Raw genomic sequence first — 17,457 nt, forward strand, 5'->3', positions numbered from 1 at the left:
TTAAATCTGACCATTTTAATCAGTTTGCATAACCACTTAGCATTTCAGATCTTAGGATGCACAAGGTACTGGAAAGGCTATTGGTGCTCTCAGTTCAGTGAAAAAGAAGGCAAAACAAAATGTGTGTGAGAAAGGTGCATAAAATTTGGCACCCTTTCATTGGTGAAAGCCTCATCTTGACATTTTCAGTCCGGCTGTGGAGACTGCACGTCTTAGGCTGGTCTAGGTTTTTTTTTTCTACTCCTTTGGGTAGAGCATATATGTGGAATATGGGACACATGAAGACAACTTGTACTGGGTTGGATGCAGGGCCGGCCCATCCATGCAGCCAACTAAAGCAATGGCCTCAAGTAGCAGGTTGGTAGGGGGCACTCACCTCTGTTTGCCTACTTGCATCTGCTGCAGCTCCTCCACCTTTCAGTCCCTGGACTGGAAAAGGAAAAGGAAGGCAGAGAGGCAAAGGAAATATGGAGGGGAGGAGAGTGCTGGGTGAGAGCACTGGAGAGAGGGAGGAGCAAAATTTGGACCCATTATTGGGTAAGATGCGGAGGGGGGGATCAATTGGCATGCCAGGAGGTCTGGTCTAGAGGGTAGAGCCTCCGTTTGCCTGAAGATAACAGCTGAAGGTTGCCAGTTTGAGGCCACCGGCACCGTGAACGGTGAGACCTTGAAGCAGCTGACAAGCCGAGCTGAGTTTTTCCATCTACTCTTTGGCTGCCCTTCCAGTGAGATAGGAAGGATTGTCAGCTTGCGTGGGAGGAAACTGGAGGCCAGAATGTGATACCAGATCATAAAAAGATCCATCTGAAATGTTGTAGTTCTTGAAAGACAGAACCTTCGTCAATTGTAAAAATCCCTATAGGGATTTAGTATAGCCTGCCTGTGTAAACCGCCTTGAAATAAAGTCTGAGGAGAAATCTGAAGACCATGAAAGGCGGTATATAAATACCTGTATTATTATTATTATTATTATTATTATTATTATTATTATTATTATTATCATCATCATCATCATCATCATCATCATCATCATCATCTCAGTAGGTCTTGGGCTGACCCTGGGTCCTCTAGCTCTATCCTCTAGCTCTGTTTTGCCAATCTGCACAAAGGTTTGCACAGTACTATAATAAGTAAAATAGGTAAGACCACCAAAACCTGGGTTAAACTCCCCACTTGGCCACAAAGCTCACTGGCTGACTTTGGATGAGTCATCATCCATCAGCTTAACTCAACTCTTCAGGCTGCATAAAGAAGACCTAATGGCACATCAAATGTTCCCCTCTTTAACTGGCAGTGTACCAGGCAATGCTCCTGCTACTAATCCACCCAATATCTTAAGTCAAAAGGTAAGAGGGGGAGGAAAAGGTAGTGTGGAGGAGAAGAAAGTGGTGGGCTCTAACCAGTGTCCAAGGTTTGTAGCTAAGTGGGAAGTCCCATGGCCTCTACTTTAGTGTCTACTTTTCCAGGAGTAGACACATGGGATAAAACCATTCCCACATTCATTTTATGGTTTGGAAGTCTACAAATGGAAGGTAAGTGCAACTACAATTTAAAACCAAGTGAGAAAACTTTGGAGTACCTTAAGAGGCCACTCATTTATGTAACCATATGCTGGAGCATTCTATAGCAGCCTACACACATTTTGTGTCTTAAAAGTTAGACACCCCCCCGGGTATGTTTGGGGTGCTGAATCCAAAAATGGCATCAGTTTTGCCCAACAGGTCCTACTTTTGGGGTACAGCATAGGCAACTTATTTACTGATTCAAGCAGCTTCCTCAGGAGGAAGTCAACACCATGTACCCCTCAGCCAATCGAGCAAAACCAAGGCCATTTTCTGATTCAGTACTCAAAAAAATCCTAAATTCATTCTAACACCCTGGCAACTAAGAAAAGGTTTTTTTGTAAGCCTGTGGTAGTATTACACATACACACATCATATGTGTCTGTGGGTATATATGTGCTTGTGTGTGGGCCTCTAAGGATGGATTAAGCTATTATCTTTTTAGGTTCCTTGGACAGGGACCACATAGTCAGTTCAGCATTTTGCGCCATCGTATATGTATGGCAATTCATCTTGGTTCATGTTTATCCCAGTTTTGTCTCAGTCAGGCCTTTTCTTCCTGGGCGCTTTTAATTGCCTTGGTTCCATAGCTATAAATCTGGGGGGACGGACAATTTTCAGTACATCAAGCCGTGCTTCAGCCTATAAAAGCAGATTCACCAGCCGCAGCCTGATTAACAATGGTGTGGACCAGAGCATCTTTTGAGAAAGTTGATCGCTATTGCTAAAAATGGAATAAAAACATACAGCAGCATACGTTGCTTTTTTTTTAAAGGAGCACATTGAGCACAGACTATTCCATTCGCGTCTTTGCTGTTCAGAAATGATTCACTGTGCAGTAGGAACTCCATTCAGTCATGCCCCTCCATGTGGACTTGACTGTGTGAAGGAGGAGGTGACAGCACCCCACTCAGCCCTGCCATCATGTCGACAAATCAACTGAAGTCCCACCTCTACCCTCCTCCATGTACAGCACTTGTCTGTACCAATAAACACTGAACATGAGGAATGATGCTGCTCATGTTACCCAGAAATGCTTCAGGGTGGCAATTCCAGAAAGGATCTCTCCCCAGTGGTGTAGCTAAGATATTTGGTAACTGGAGGCACAAAACTTTTTAACATCCCCCATATCTCCATAACACCCTCCCTCAATTTTTAACACCCCCATACAACATCTTAGAGGCCTCTGAAAGGTACTCCTGGTTTTTGCCAAAAAACTGGAAGTGCCTTTTGGAAGTCTCTAAGATACCCCCCCTCAAGGCATGGTACCCTGGGCAATGAACTTGTCAGGGTTAGAACATAACCCAGGGTAAAATTTGCAGGCCTGAATAACGTAGGGCCTAATCTTTGTGAAGTGCCGAGTCACCAGGACTCAGGTGTAAAGGGAGCTAGCTGATGAGACAGGTGATGACCTAGCATCATGAGACAGGGTGTGGCAGGAGGAGGAGACATCACCCATCCTGACTTGTGCACAGTGCTTTATAAGGAACTGTGAGAGCCCTCATATGTGGGGTCGTTGGTGGTCATGGGTGTTGTATATTTTGCTGTCTCTATTTTATTTTGCTATGCTGCTGCTATTTTTGTTAACTTGTAAATACAGACTGAAACGGTAAAGGGTTTCCTTGCGTCTGTGTACTCTCTATCGTGTGAGCTGTGTCCTTGAAGTTGCATTCCGCAGGACAACCAGATAAGGAGCTACTCCCTCCTCGACAGAACTCACTTGCCCCCCATTAGCTACACCACCACCACCTCTCTCTCCCTTGTGTAGCATTAAATTGTTGTAGACAAATGCTGACCAAGGGGAGGGCAGGAACTGGGGCTGCAGTCAGCACATTGGTGGGACTTCAATGTGCATGGATGCTGTACCTGGTAGAACATCCATAGATATGCAACACCACAACAAGGCTACAGTGTCTCTGGGCCAAATCCTATCCAATTTTCCAACACCAGTGCAGCCATGCCAATGGGGCATGCACTGCATCCTGCAGTGAGGGGGGCAATCATGGAGGCCTCCTCCAGGTAAGGGAACGTTTGTTCCCATTCCTCAAGACTGCATTGCCGTTGCACTGGCACAGGGAAGTTGGAAAGGATTGGGGCCTCTGACATTTAGCTCATGCCTCTCCTTAGCCTACTCTGTTCCCCTTTTCTTTTTTTTAATCTAGGGAGTGGGATAGGGGGAGAAGTGGAGGAATACATGCAGCGGCTGGCATGCCACCAGGTGAAGAACTGGCATCTGATGGACTGGTTGAGATGCTGGGACATTTTGACCCGGCCTACATTGCATTTATATTACCAGTTTATCTGCAAACTTTCCCCACTTGAGCCCTTGGCCCCCAAATGAAAACTGAGATTGTCGCAATTTTAGCAGCTGTGCCTTTCTGAAAAAAATAAAAGGAAAAAATTTAGAAGCAAGGGAGTGGGGGAAAGACTGCGTAAATAAGAACTATCCCTGGTATGAGAACTTGATCATGAAAGCTCAATATTTGCTTTCTCCAAATAAAACAAAAATAATGTGAATGTCTGTGAAGATAAGTGAGTGCACCTCTTCCTTTCTTTTTCCTCATGGTGGAAAATACTTTGGCCATATTTTGGGGGATTCAGGAGTCTTATAGCTTCTTTGCACAAATCAGTGATACTAGGATAGCAAGAACTGGGCTTGCTTTTGCCTCTGATTTGTCTGCATATTTAAAAGGATGAACAAGAAGGTGGGATGTTCCTTGCTGCACTACAGGTTTGTACTAAAAGTCTACAGATCTGTAGTAAAAGCAGGAGGATATAAGATGAAGATGAGCCCTAGTGGATCAAACCAGCATCCTGTTCCCTCAGGGGTCAACTGGTTGCCCTCCAAGAAGCCAGCAAACAGGGCAGGAGGACAATAGATCTCTCCTGCCATAATGCAGATGCCATGAGCCTATGAAGCTGCCTTCTGAGTCAGACCTTTATTCCAAGATTGCCTACATGGACAGGCAATAGCTCTGCAGCATGTCAGTCAGGGATCTTTCACAAGCCTACCTTGAGCTACTGAGGAGTGAACAGGGATTGAAAGAGATGCCCTACCACTGAATGCAGATGTCCTACCCCTCTCGGGTGTTCAGAGACATCCTGCCTTTGACCTTTGGAGTTCCACACAGCCACCACTACTAACACCCATTGCAAGACCCAACCTCCTCCACAAACTTGTCTAGACCTCTTTTCAGGCCTTGTAGCAGTGAAAAGTTTCATTAATGATGGGCTATGTCAGGGGTGTCCAAACATTTTGGCACGAGGGCCACATCATCTCTCTGACACTGTGTCAGGGGCCGAAAAAGAAAGAATTAATTTACTATTTAAAATTTGAATAAATTTGCATAAATGAATATATTAGAGATGTAACTTATATGAATGAATGAAGGTCTTGGAATAGCTCAATGCCTATAAAAGGCCTGGCACAAAGCAAGGTCAGTCTTTCCTTCACTTCCACAGCAATACCGCAGACGTGAAACAGGAAGTAGTGGAGGGAGTCCTCATCCCACAGGTCAGGTGAGAGGTCGAACAGTCGTCCTCATGCTGAAAGCAGTTGCGTCGGGCCAGCACAGGCTCCAGTAAGTCTCCAGCTGGCCAGAGGCTCATTGGAGACTGGGGGCTCTCCGAGGGCCTGATTGGGAGCCTCTGAGGGCCACAAGTGGCCCCCGGGCCGGGGTTTGGGCACCCCTGGGCTATGTGAAGCAGTCCTTTCTATCACAGCGAGTTCTAAGTGACCTGAAAAAGTGTGATTAAATTATTCTTGAAGTCTTGACATAAAGAGAAATTGTTACTTCAGGATACAAGATCTGGGGACTTGTGATCTGATCCCATTCTAGAGACTTACAGCCCAGTCCTACCTAAATCCCAGCACAGCGATGCAACCCCAAAATACCTGGGTGGAGGCAGTGGACAAGGGCAGGTGGCATCTCCACGTGGGGGGCAGCATGCCAGCGGTGTGCCTCAGGTGGGGTAGTAGCCAGGAACGCCACTGGCCTCTGTGCCAAAATCACAGAGGCCTCAAGGGATAATAGCTCAAATGTTTCTGGCTCCACGGGTCTGTTGGGATCTCCATGGTGTGGCACAGGTATGTGTCACAGTCACCAAGGGGCTACAGCTGGTTTTTATAGGCTTGTGGTCTTTTACAGTTCTCCAGGGAGCGCATTAACTTGGGAATGCAGTGGGGTCTCCTTTCAGCTGGCAAGACTCCAACACTCTGCCTCTGAGCTGTCTCCTTACAAGCAATATAAATGCCAGCTTAAGAAGGCCTTTCTGCTCACACCAGTGTCTGGAAAGAACCTGTCTCTTAATTTCCGAGGCTGCGTTTACGTGGGAGAAAGGCACAGAAGAGGGGGTGGGAGAGGTCGCACCTCTGAAATTCTCTCGCACTGTTTGTGTGAGCATGTTGCTCATGCGTCATAGAAAGCAGAACAGAGCTGTCTCAGATCCCATGTGCTCCAGCCAGGTAGATTTTGTGGAATTATCAAAACTCTGGTTCGCCCAAGAGCAAATGCAGTGTGGCTGAGTGCCTGTCTTTTTGTATGCAATAAGTGACCACTCCCAGACAAGGTGGTGATTTCTACATACTGTACTAGGGGGGCACTCTGGAATTGTAGAAGTAGATATACTTCTAAGGTAAAAGAAAAAGAAAAGGAAACCTTCCCTTCCTGCAGAAAAACGTAACAGGTCGATGTGAACTGAGCACGCTTAAAGGCCAAGGCTAGCCCCAAACCTCCTCCTGCCTGAGGTGCTGTGCCAAATACTGCCTCCCTTTTACAGGCAGCAACTGTTACCCTGCACATGCCTGATCTCATCTGATCTAGGAAGCTAAGGAAGGTCAGGCCTGGTTAGTACTTGGATGGGAGACCGCCTGGGAATTTCGGGTGCTGTAGGCTTATACCATAGTCTTTCGAGACTGAAGGTTGCCAACCAACCATTTTACCTGGTGATGTACCAGTCTCTCCTCCACACTTCTTGTTCTGCTCTGTTCCTCTTCTTCCTTTTTTTCCAGTCCAGGGAATGGGAAATGGGAAGCGGAACAGAGTCATGGGTGGATGGAGGTGGGAGGCCTTGGCCATTTTGTTGTCCAAGGCAACCATTTGAGTTGGCTTCATGGATGGGCTGGCCTTTTCAGTTCTATCTCTCAGAGCCATGAAATGCTGAGGTGTAGATTGGGAAAAAAAACAAGAACACACAAGTGTGTGTGTGTGGGAGTCGGGGAGAGGGAAGCAGGGAGAGGGAACAAGCCTGTTGGATGTTGTCAGTTGGGCATTAGGGTTGGGAGATGCAACATTTAGCTCTGATGCCACTTGTCATTCCCTATAAGAACTAACTCAGGCCTTGCAATCCCATCAGCCTGAAGTCAAAATGGACCATCCACAAGATGTTGATGGTTTCTGGATCTTCACTGAACTACAGAGATTTGTAGAGAGTTGCTACTTAAAAAGACAAAACAAAACCACATCAATGGGGTGAAAAAGCTCAAACAAGCTTTGTTGGGGGGGGGGAGTTATAGCTTAAGGGGAAGAGTACAGGGAAGTTTCCTCCAGAGGGGCCAGGAAAGGGAAAGAATTTACAATTTAAGTGAAAGAACTATATACTAATAAAAGAGAAAGAAAAACTAGGACAGACAACTTAAGCACACAACTGAAAATATCTGAACCAGAAAGAGAGTTAGCGAAAGATAAGGCTGGCTGCTCTATACAGAAGTGACTCCTCACACCACTAACCTACCAATGTGATCCAGCCCATGACAGATCAGTAGAGAAAAAGTAGAGGAGAGTGCTGGGCTTGAGTGTCTCTGACCCTCTAGATTAGTGTCTCTGACCCTCTAGGCCAGCCATTTTCAACCTTTTTCAGCTCATGGCACACTGTCAAGGCACTAAAATCGTCAAGGCATGCTCCCAGTTTTTTTACTTACATTAAATTACTATATTACGATTAATTTTTAATTCATATAATTAATACAATTAAATCATTACATGACAAAGGGCACAATCCTAACCAGGTCTACTTAGAAGTCAGTCCTATTTTGTTCAATGGGGCTTACTCTCAGGAAAGTGTGGTTAGGATTGCAACCAAAGACTGGGGGGGCAGACATTGGGGGGGAATGTGCCTGTGGGACTTACTTCTGAGTAGGCACGCCTAGTATTGGGCTTTTGGTTGCACTCTTTTTTCTCAAATACAGGAGCAGGCAATTGGCACTGCTCGCTCCTCCCCTCCCCCACCCCACCCCACCCCCTCCCACCAGGACATCCCCCCCATCTCATAATTGCATTTAGCACTTCTCCTACCGTCCCTCCCCTCACTGGTCCACACCTTCCAAATCACTTGCCTCACATTCTCCCCCTCCCATTGCCTGCTCCTGTATTTCAGAAAAAAGGGTGACCAAAAGCCCAATCCTAGGCATGTCTACTCAGAAGTAAGTCCCATTATAGTCAATGGAGCTTACTCCCAAGAAAGTGGGGCTAGAAGAGGAACCTGAGCCCAGCACAGCTCAGGTGTGTCTACTCAGAAGTAAGTCCCATTATAGTCAGTGGGGCTTACTCCCAGGAAAGTGTGGACAGGATTGTGACCCAATGCCCCTCCTCTGAAAGGCAAAGGCAAGGCAGGGAGGGTCGCTTTGGGGAGCTGCAGGCAACTGTGGCAAGGAGAAGGGTCTTTCCTGGACCCTCAGCCAGACCATTCTTAGGCTGGTAGCCAAAGCAGCTGGCTTCCTACCTGCTTGCCTGCCCCAGGGTCCCTCCTTCGCACTCCACCCAGACCTCCTCCAGGCTTTTCTGGTTGACCAGTCAGCACGCAGGGCAGACAAGGGACTTGATACCCAATCATATGTGTGTCTACTCAGAAGTAAGCCCCCTAATAGTCAATGGGGTTTACTCCCAGATAAAGGAGGATCGGGTTGCAGCCTTCCTCTTGCTCACAGCAGGAGATGCAAAGCAGCCCTGGTTGCTCCTTTTTCGCTGCTGCTGCGTGAGGGTCAAAGCAGCCGCTTCTCCCGCACCCCGCTGCTGCCGCCTCCTCTGGCCCCGCGACACACCTGAGGCTGCCTCGTGGCACACTAGTGTGCCGCGGCACAGCAGTTGAAAACCGCTGCTCTAGGCCCATCACTCTAAGTACATAAGAAAAGCCTGGTTGGATCAGGCCGAAAGTCCATCTAGTCTAGCCTCCTGAATCTCACAGTGGCCCACCAGATGTCTCAGGGAGCACACAAGACGACAGGAGACCTGTATCCCAGTGCCCTCCCTCACACTCTTCTTTCCTCCAACTTCCAACTCTTTTCCCCTCCAATTTCCTACTCTGCTCCGTTCCTTTCTTCCTTTGAAATCCAGAAAGAAGAGGGACAGTCGGTCACCACTGAGTAGGGGCATGGCATTTGATGTGCCACTTCAGGTACCAGAAAATCTGCGGCTGCCCTGATGCTCAGAGAAGACATGGATGTGGCAGAGAGCAGGCTTGACAATGGCAGGTCCCCTAGAAAGAGAAGCTCATGCTGCTGGTCTGAAATAGCTCCTTATCTCCTTTACCCTCACTTGATAGGTTTTATATTCTCACTGACGATGCGGGAAATGCAAAAGCCAATTTAAGCTTCATGTGTGAAAACTGCCTTAGACTTGACAGTCATTCAGAGTCAGTTTACAAGGATCAAAATGAGGGATGATGGTGAACTTTATGGCACCCAAAATTCATGCTAGATTTCAGGGTTCTATTTGGGAAAGACCCCCCACCTTGCACATTCAGGAGTGCTACTTAATGTGTATGTCTCTAAATTGCAAGATGATGATGTGACCTCCTGCTTTCTGCCTGAAGCAGTTTCATTTTGCACTTGGTACCCACAGAGGCACCGTGTGTGTGTGTGTGTGTGTGTGTGTGTGTGTGTGTAAAATCTACAGCACACTCACCTGCTGGGTCTCTTGATAAGGGGGAGGGGGTACAGTCTGTGTGGCCATCATTGTCAGAGCTGGCGCTGGGGAGACATGTTGCATCATGGGATTGATTCACATCTAGGACCTGTTGGCAGGAGAACATTCAGTTTGATTAAAGGAGTGACAGAAGCCCTCTCTCAAATGACACTGTGCCCCAAATATGAAGGCAAACCAAACCACGCCAGCCCATCATTCAAGAAGAGATGAAGGCAAAGAGTCAGCAATGGGTCAAAATTTGTTGGTAATGTAGGAGTGGCTGCATTTGGGAATTTCAGTAAAACTGTACATAGTATGTTCCCATCCTGGGTTGACCCATCCATGAGTCTGCCTGGGGCAGACTGGTAAGGTCGCCCACCACCTGCCTCTTTCTTCTTCTGTGGTACCTCCTCTTCCTGCTCCCTGGATTGGAGATGGGATTGGAGCATAAGAGGAAGTGGGGAGGAGAAGAAAGTGATGGGCTAGACTAGCAGCGATTTTCAACCTTTTTCATCTCACAGCAGACTGACAAGGCACAAAAATTGTCAAGGCACACCACCTGTTTTCTGATAGGTGATAAGGCACATGGCACTGCCCGTGGAGGGTACACATTCCCCACTGGACCTACTAACCAATGACCTTTCACCAAACTTCCAAGGCACATTTGCGCATCATGCACAACACACTAAAGTGCTGTGGCACACTGGTTGAAATGTGCCTTGGTGTTGTTGGCCTACAGTGTTCAAAAAAAAAAAAAAAAGAGGATGTAAAGATAACAACAAAGATGATGATGACACTGCCACAACAGCAGAGAGTAGCTTCCTCAAAGACATTACAACATGCAATGGTGCCTAAGTGGTTCTCATTTCAAACAGAAACTGACAGCCCAATCTTACGCATGTCTAAAGCAAGTCCCATTATAGGCAATGGGGCTTACTCCCAGGTAAGTGTGGATAGGATTGCAGCCTGAGGGACCAATCCTATCCAACTTTTCAGCACTGGTTCAACTGCAATACAGCTCCAAGGTAAGGCAACAAATGTTTCCATATCTGGAGGAGGCCTCTGTGACTGCCTTCCCACCACAGGATGCAGTGTACACCCCATTGGCACAGCTGCTCTGGTACTGGAAAACTGGACAGAACTGGGCCCTGAGTCATCACTGTAAGATAATAGACAGGCCACATTCGTAGTCTCTATGGTTACATTCACACATGCAGGTTTATCCATTTGATGAATGCACCTGCAGTTACTGTGTGCAATCTTTGTGCATCAAAACACCAGAAGTGAGCTTTCATCTGACACTGCTTTCAACACAATTCTGCTCACTCCAGACAATGTGTATGACCAAGTGCGCATCACTGGGCAACGCATATGAGAAATCAGCCTGAAATTTTTGTAAGACACTCACAAATTATCACCCGTATCATTTTTTTTGCCTCAACCTCTTGCCAGAATTAAATATTGGAACTTCATTGTCCTTCATCAACAAGAGAAAAATCTTCCAGGTTCCAAGGTTTCTTCTAATTAATATCTAGGGTACCAGAGCTCCATGGATTATTCCCTTAAGACGCAGGCTTAAATTATCTATTCTTGCTGATTCAAAGTTTAATTTTAGCTGGAGAGCTGTTACATCCTCCTGACTGAAAGCTGCAGAAATGGTGCAGTATCCTTTATTTTTATCTCATTCCTTTTGTGCATGCAGAACTCAAACAGAACTGGAAGATGTCAATCCCTGCTAAAAGTTTACAACCAAGAAACTAAACAAAGTAAAGCAAAACAGAGAGATGGGGGGAGGGAGGGGGAACTTGAGAACATTACCCATAGAGCTAACTCCAACAATAACACAGGCCAACACACATTTTGCTTCCTTATACATTACACCAATTCCTGGGTGCATTTGGGGTGCCGATTCAAAAAATGGCATCTGTTTTGCCCTATCACGTCTAGTTTGGGAGACATAAACCTCCAAAGAGGTTTATACATAAACCTCCAAAGACATAAACCTCCAAAGAGGCATAGCCTCATGAGGAAGCTGCTTCAACCATTCACTAATGAAGCTATACTATATCTCCAAAACTAGACGTGATAGGGCAAAACAGATGCCATTTTTGTAATCCTGCTGTTCCTGTGTGGAACTCAGGATAGGGATGCACTAACAACCCCCTTGTTCAGCCCCTAAAGGACAAATGGTTTGAGCATATTCCACCAACATGCACACAACCACTAGAGCTTTGTGAGGTATCCATAGGGCCCAATCCTCACTGCCTCCATTGTTGTCTCATTTCCTTTATTCAAAGCTACCCAGAAACGTGCCTTGGGGTAGAGGGAAGGCAGCAATAGTGGCAGATGCAATCCTCCTGTCATTTCCACCTTCCCTTCCTCTTGTCTCAACTCACCCCAAACTTGGGGCAGTGGAAAGGGAACGTGAGCTGCGGAAGAGGAAGCTGCACCAGACTCTGAGACACTGGCTGTGTTCGTTTTTTGGCTTGAAAATAGCCGGAAGTGAAGTCGCTAGCAGGCCTCTAGCACGCTAGAAGCAAGATTCAAAAACAAACTACACAGAAAATGGTGTCCAATTCAAAACTATGTGCAGTCTTTACCATAGTGATGTAGTGGTTAGAAGGGCACCATCCTGTCCCTCATACAGAATCATTACAACGGAGGTGCCATGCTTTCTAGCACTGAGCTCGCAGAAAAATTGCTAAGAGTGGTGAGTATGCTAGAAGACGAAAAATGAATGGGACCCCAGCATGATAGAAGGAGAGGGAGAAAACAGCTTTCTAGCACTTCTAGTGATGGAAGCTGAAAAACAGCCACTGTGTATACCTTTCCTAGTAAAGCAAAGAGTGTAATTTACCCTCAAGGGCTGTTGGGACTTGCAGCAGGGAGGGAGAAGGCATTCCTCTGGGGCCTGGAGAAGCCACCACTGTCTCCCTTCCCGCTGCCTCAAAGTATGTTTTTGGGTGCCTGAGAGTTGGAGAAAGGGGAAGCAGCAATGGCAGAGGCAGAATGCAGGATCAGGCCAAACAGCATGAGATCTGCATGAGATCAAAGCTTGTTTGGCCCTTAAGTTGCTTTGCAAAAATGGAACAGGATCTGTTACTTTGGGGGCAAGAGCTGGACTGCAACAGGGATTGATAGAAAGTTTTTCGCCCACCATATTTTGAAAGTTTTCAGAGCTTTGGTGTTGTTTATGCCACAGACCCGAGAATGATCCATATTATTATTAATAAAGTACATTTTGCAAACAGGCTTGGAAAAACAATGAGCTCATTAGAGGCGCGTTCATTAGATCTTGTTGACATTAAACCCATTAGACCAATTAACATTCCATTAAATGGCACTGAGCCTTCCTCAGAGCACCAATGAGTTAATTCGGCATCATGATAATTGCTCCACGAGAGCCAGAGAGGTGTATCCTCAAATGCCGGAATTAACGGCAGAGCCTCCCTCCCGAGAAAAATAAACCAGGGCTAATTGTGAAGCTTTAAGGCACAGGGGTTAGGCAAAACAACAGTCCCACATCCTCTCATTGGTATGGAGCAACACTTTTGGCTACTTCAGTGGCTCGGCCAGATGTGAATATTGCACTCCCTGCTTAGAGGATGCCAAGCTCGTGGGAAGGGGCAGGCAACTGTCTAAGAGAAAAAGAAGAGAAGCCTATGGGGGGGGGGAGGGAATTACAATTATCCAAGGAGCAGCACTGATTTCTGAAGTTGCAAAATATGTGCTGGCCCATTGTTACCCAAAGACGAAAGACTTTTGACTCCAAGGTCTCATTTTATTCAAGCCGAGCATTTCAAAAGGAAAGTCATAAATTCTTTAGCGTTTAATTCATCTCTAGTTAATATAGTGCTAATGAATTCCTGGCCATGAGCCCACATAGCTCAGAGGAAAGATAACCGTTAACAGTGGAGCTGCAACTCTAAATGCACTTACAGAGACATGGGTCCCATTGAACTCAGTGGGGCTGACTTCCAAGTAAACATGTTCAGGATATCTGGGCTGCGGGGGTCAGATTCACAGAAGTATGAGGGAAATAGAGCTGCTTGTGCAACTCTAGAAATGCTTGTGCAAGAGTTCGTGCACTGCTATAACAGGTCGGTTTAGGGCTGATCCAAGACCTCCTGATGCCTGAGGTGGCATGTTAAATCATCCTCTCCTGATGATGTGCCAGCCTCTGCTCCTCCCACTCTCTAATGCTCTATCTCAGCAACTGTTACCCTGCACATGCCTGATCTCGTCTGATCTCGGAAGCTAAGCAGAGTCAGGCCTGGTTAGTACTTGGATGGGAGACTGCCTGGGAATGCTGTAGGCTTATACCATAGTCTTTCGAGACTGAAGGTTGCCAACCAACCAACCTCCACATTTCCTCTTCCTCTCTGTCCCCCTCTTTCTATTCCAACCCAGGGAATGGAAGGAGGAGAAGGAGCAGTGGAGGCAAGCAGGCGGACAGAGATGGATGCCCCCCCATCCACCTGCTGCCTGAAGTGACAACGTCAGTGGCCTCATGGATGAGCCAACCCTGCCAGCAGATTTTCTGCATGTGTGAGAGACTGGACGTGCCCTTGTACAAGTGGAAGACCATCAGTGGATTTAGTTGCAACCTCTAGGTCAGGTGTGCCCAAACCCTGGCCCTAGGGCCACTTGCAGCCCTCGAGGTCTCTCAATGCGGAGCGCCCAGGGAGCGCCCAGTCTCCAATGAGCCTCTGGCCCTCCAGAGATTTGTTGGAGCCTGCACTGCACTGGCAGTGAAGGAAAGGTCAGCCTTGCTTTGTACAAGGCCTTTTATAGGCCTTGATCTTTTGCAAGACCTTCATTTCATTCATATAAGTTCATCTTTAATATATTCATTTATGTAAATTTGTTCAAATTTTAAATGTAAATTAATTCTTTCCCCCCCCCCGGCCCCCAATGCAGTGTCAGAGAGACGATGTGGCCCTCCTCCAAAAACTTTGGACACCCCTGCTCTAGATCATGCAATGATTCAACACAAAGCGCAAAACAACCCTTCTGTGAAAGGTCTTCCCCATGCCTTGGAATAAACACTTGTGATCCTGCTTTTAATTGCTGACAGGTTGGCTGGCTTTCTTTCTCTTTTTTCTCTTTTATATTAGAATCCACGGGGCTTGTTTTTAGATTTTTTAATTATGTGCACCTGTTTTAATTATTGTTTTTAATTGCTATTTTTGTATTTTTATTGTTGTAAGTCGCCTTGTGTGCCCATGGGGCAAAAAGGTGGGATATAAATTGTATTTATTGGCAACCTTCAGTCTCGAAAGACTATGGTATCACGCTCTGAAAGGTGGTTCTGGCACAGCGTCTAGTGTGGCTGAAAAGGCCAATCCGGGAGTGACAATCCCTTCCACACCGGGAGCAAGTGCAGTCTGTCCCTGGTCTGTCTCCCTGGCTATGGGCCTTCCTTCTTTGCCTCTTAGCCTCAGACTGTTGGCAAAGTGTCTCTTCAAACTGGGAAAGGCCATGCTGCACAGCCTGCCTCCAAGCGGGCTGCTCAGAGGCCAGGGTTTCCCACTTGTTGAGGTCCATCCCTAAGGCCTTCAGATCCCTCTTGCAGATGTCCTTGTATCGCAGCTGTGGTCTACCTGTAGGGCGCTTTCCTTGCACGAGTTCTCCATAGAGGAGATCCTTTGGGATCCGGCCATCATCCATTCTCACGACATGACCAAGCCAACGCAGGCGTCTCTGTTTCAGCAGTGAATACATGCTAGGGATTCCAGCACGTTCCAGGACTGTGTGATAATTAATGTGTGAAATTAATAAAATTAATAAAATTAATTAATGTGTGAAATTAATAAAATGTGTGAAATTAATAAAATAATAATAATAATGTTACTCCCATCTAGCTGTGTGCAGCCTCTAGATTCAGAGGTAGGGTATGCTGTCATCTCCTGCTTGTGGGCTAGGCAGAGGATGCTGAAGTAGATGGATTTTTGGCCTGATCTCAACAGGACTTTTCTTTTGTTCTTATATCACACCGGAAGCATCGTTTTATCACATACAGAATGTAGCATAACTAAGCTTAGGTGCATAGTCTGAGGAAGAACGCAAGGAAAGCTTTTGAGATTGTGATGTTTGCTGGCACTGGTCTATGTACCTGAAGGCTGATTCTCATGGCTCCCACATACAGCTGGAGGAGACCATGCAGTTTCCATGCATTGAAAGAAACCCAACCCAACACTGTAGGGTTCTGAACTATTCAGTCAACAACCAACAAAAATATCCAACTACCAAAGGGAGACAGAATGAAATGTCACCAAATAGCAGGAGAGGCTGCTAAGAGAAACCACCTACACAGACCACCCTGGTGCCATCAACTTGCAAATAGTGCTACCTGCGGGGGTTTGGGCAAGAATGTGTACATGCAACTCAGAAATTCTGTCTGCTTTTTCTCCTGGGATGCTGTCACTTTTAGAAGGTTTTTTTTTCTGGTGTGTATGTATTTATTTATGCATGCATGCATGCATGCATGCATGCCATAGGAACTGCTGGAGAATATGTACCCACGAAACTTCCAGAGTTCCAATGTCTTTGTACAACGTTCAATGCACACCATGAAGACAAAGCCAGGGCCGACTTGTCTGTGAGGTTACCTGCAGCGATAGCTTCAGGTGGTCAACTGGCAGGGGATGCGCACATCCATTCACCTTGGTCCACCTCCACCACTCCTCCTCATCTCACTTCCAGGATTCTCAAAGGAAAAGGGAAATTGAGAGAAAGGGGAAACCCTTTCTCCATTCTCCTCTTCCTTTCAAAATCTAGGGAACAGGAGGCAGGGAGATGGCAGAGGCAGCAGCTGGCATGTCACTAGGTTAGTGATTCCCAAATTTACTGGGGTCATGGTGTCCCTGCAGTCTCTTCTTCCTAGCTCAGCTGGGCACTGCCATCTTGGATCGCTTGATCCAAGATGGGGATGCTTGGGAGAGCCACTAGGAAGGTCCATCGGGGATATCCCGCAGCAAGGTGCCATGATGCACATTTTGGGAACAAGTGCACTAGGTAAGGGGGTGGCATTGTGTGTTCCCCTTGGGCCCCAGGATGTCTTGGGTTGGCCTGTTCTAAGATCGTAAAGTGGAATTTTTCAGACCCTCTTGCTCTTTACAGCTGGAGCTTACAGAGCTAGGAGTAGAAAAAACGTGTTTTCCTCCAAACATCTTTACACTTTGAAGAAAGAAAAAAGATGTTGCATTCTAATGAAGCAAAGAGAAGCAAGAAAATGGAACCCCCCCCCCAGTGCGCGCTCAATTCTTGTAGAAAGGAGAAGTTAAAAGTCAAAACACAATTACTTTTTATCTACTTGGTTATACATTAAGCAGCAAGGAAAGAAAAAATGAACCCAGATGGGCACCCCGTATCAAACAAAAGAGAGCAAGGGAAGCAGGTCTTTCTGGGGTGCTAACTCATGTCAACGCAATTGTACGTGGCTCCGGTTTAGAGGAGCGGTTTTCCTTTGGGTTCTCTTATTGGGGCATTGTGCAAAATAGAGAGGAAAACCAATTTCCTTGCATGGAGAACTGGGTTTCCCTGCAGAATCCTGCAGTAAAATTTAGTTTTCAGACGAATGGCCTCCGATGTAGACATCTCTTTGAGGGTAATACTGAGTAATACAATTTGTTTTTGCCACAAATTTTATTGTGAATGCCGGCTGCCGGAGATGCCGATATTGATGTCGGCATAAACAGAAGGGAGTGAAAAATCACTTTTTTCTGGGGACTCAGATAAATATTTCTTATCAGTTTAAGCTCAGACCCCCACCTGCCTCTCAGTCTTAGTATCTTACTAATGTCTGACCTCTTCCAGCTCCATCACCTTCAGCCTTTGGAAATTGTCCTCCTCTGTCAACCAACTCCATCCTTTTTCACTTGCTTCAAACTCCTTTTTAAAATAGACCTTTTCTATGAAGGCTTCTGCACCCTACCTTAGTTCCCATTCTGTACAGTCACTAAACTAAGCACAAGTAACTGAAATAATTGCAC

At 46.4% G+C, this 17,457-nt stretch overlaps 1 protein-coding gene across 3 annotated transcripts in view; it reads right to left on the bottom strand.

The window, feature by feature from the left end:
- The window catches only part of PKNOX2 (PBX/knotted 1 homeobox 2), a 328,938-nt gene that overhangs the window by 106,348 nt on the left and 205,133 nt on the right, over window positions 1-17,457 (bottom strand). For 2 of the 3 annotated variants that reach the window (XM_066639289.1, XM_066639288.1), the window contains exon 5: window positions 9,464-9,572. The exons of the other annotated variant lie outside the window; for it this stretch is intronic. In XM_066639289.1, coding sequence (XP_066495386.1) covers window positions 9,464-9,550 — 87 coding nt within the window. In that variant the 5' untranslated portion in view covers window positions 9,551-9,572. The remainder of the gene's footprint in view (window positions 1-9,463; window positions 9,573-17,457) is intronic. 3 annotated transcript variants of the gene reach the window in all.

This window comes from Tiliqua scincoides, chromosome 11 (genome assembly GCF_035046505.1).
Source record: "Tiliqua scincoides isolate rTilSci1 chromosome 11, rTilSci1.hap2, whole genome shotgun sequence".
NCBI lineage: Eukaryota > Metazoa > Chordata > Lepidosauria > Squamata > Scincidae > Tiliqua > Tiliqua scincoides.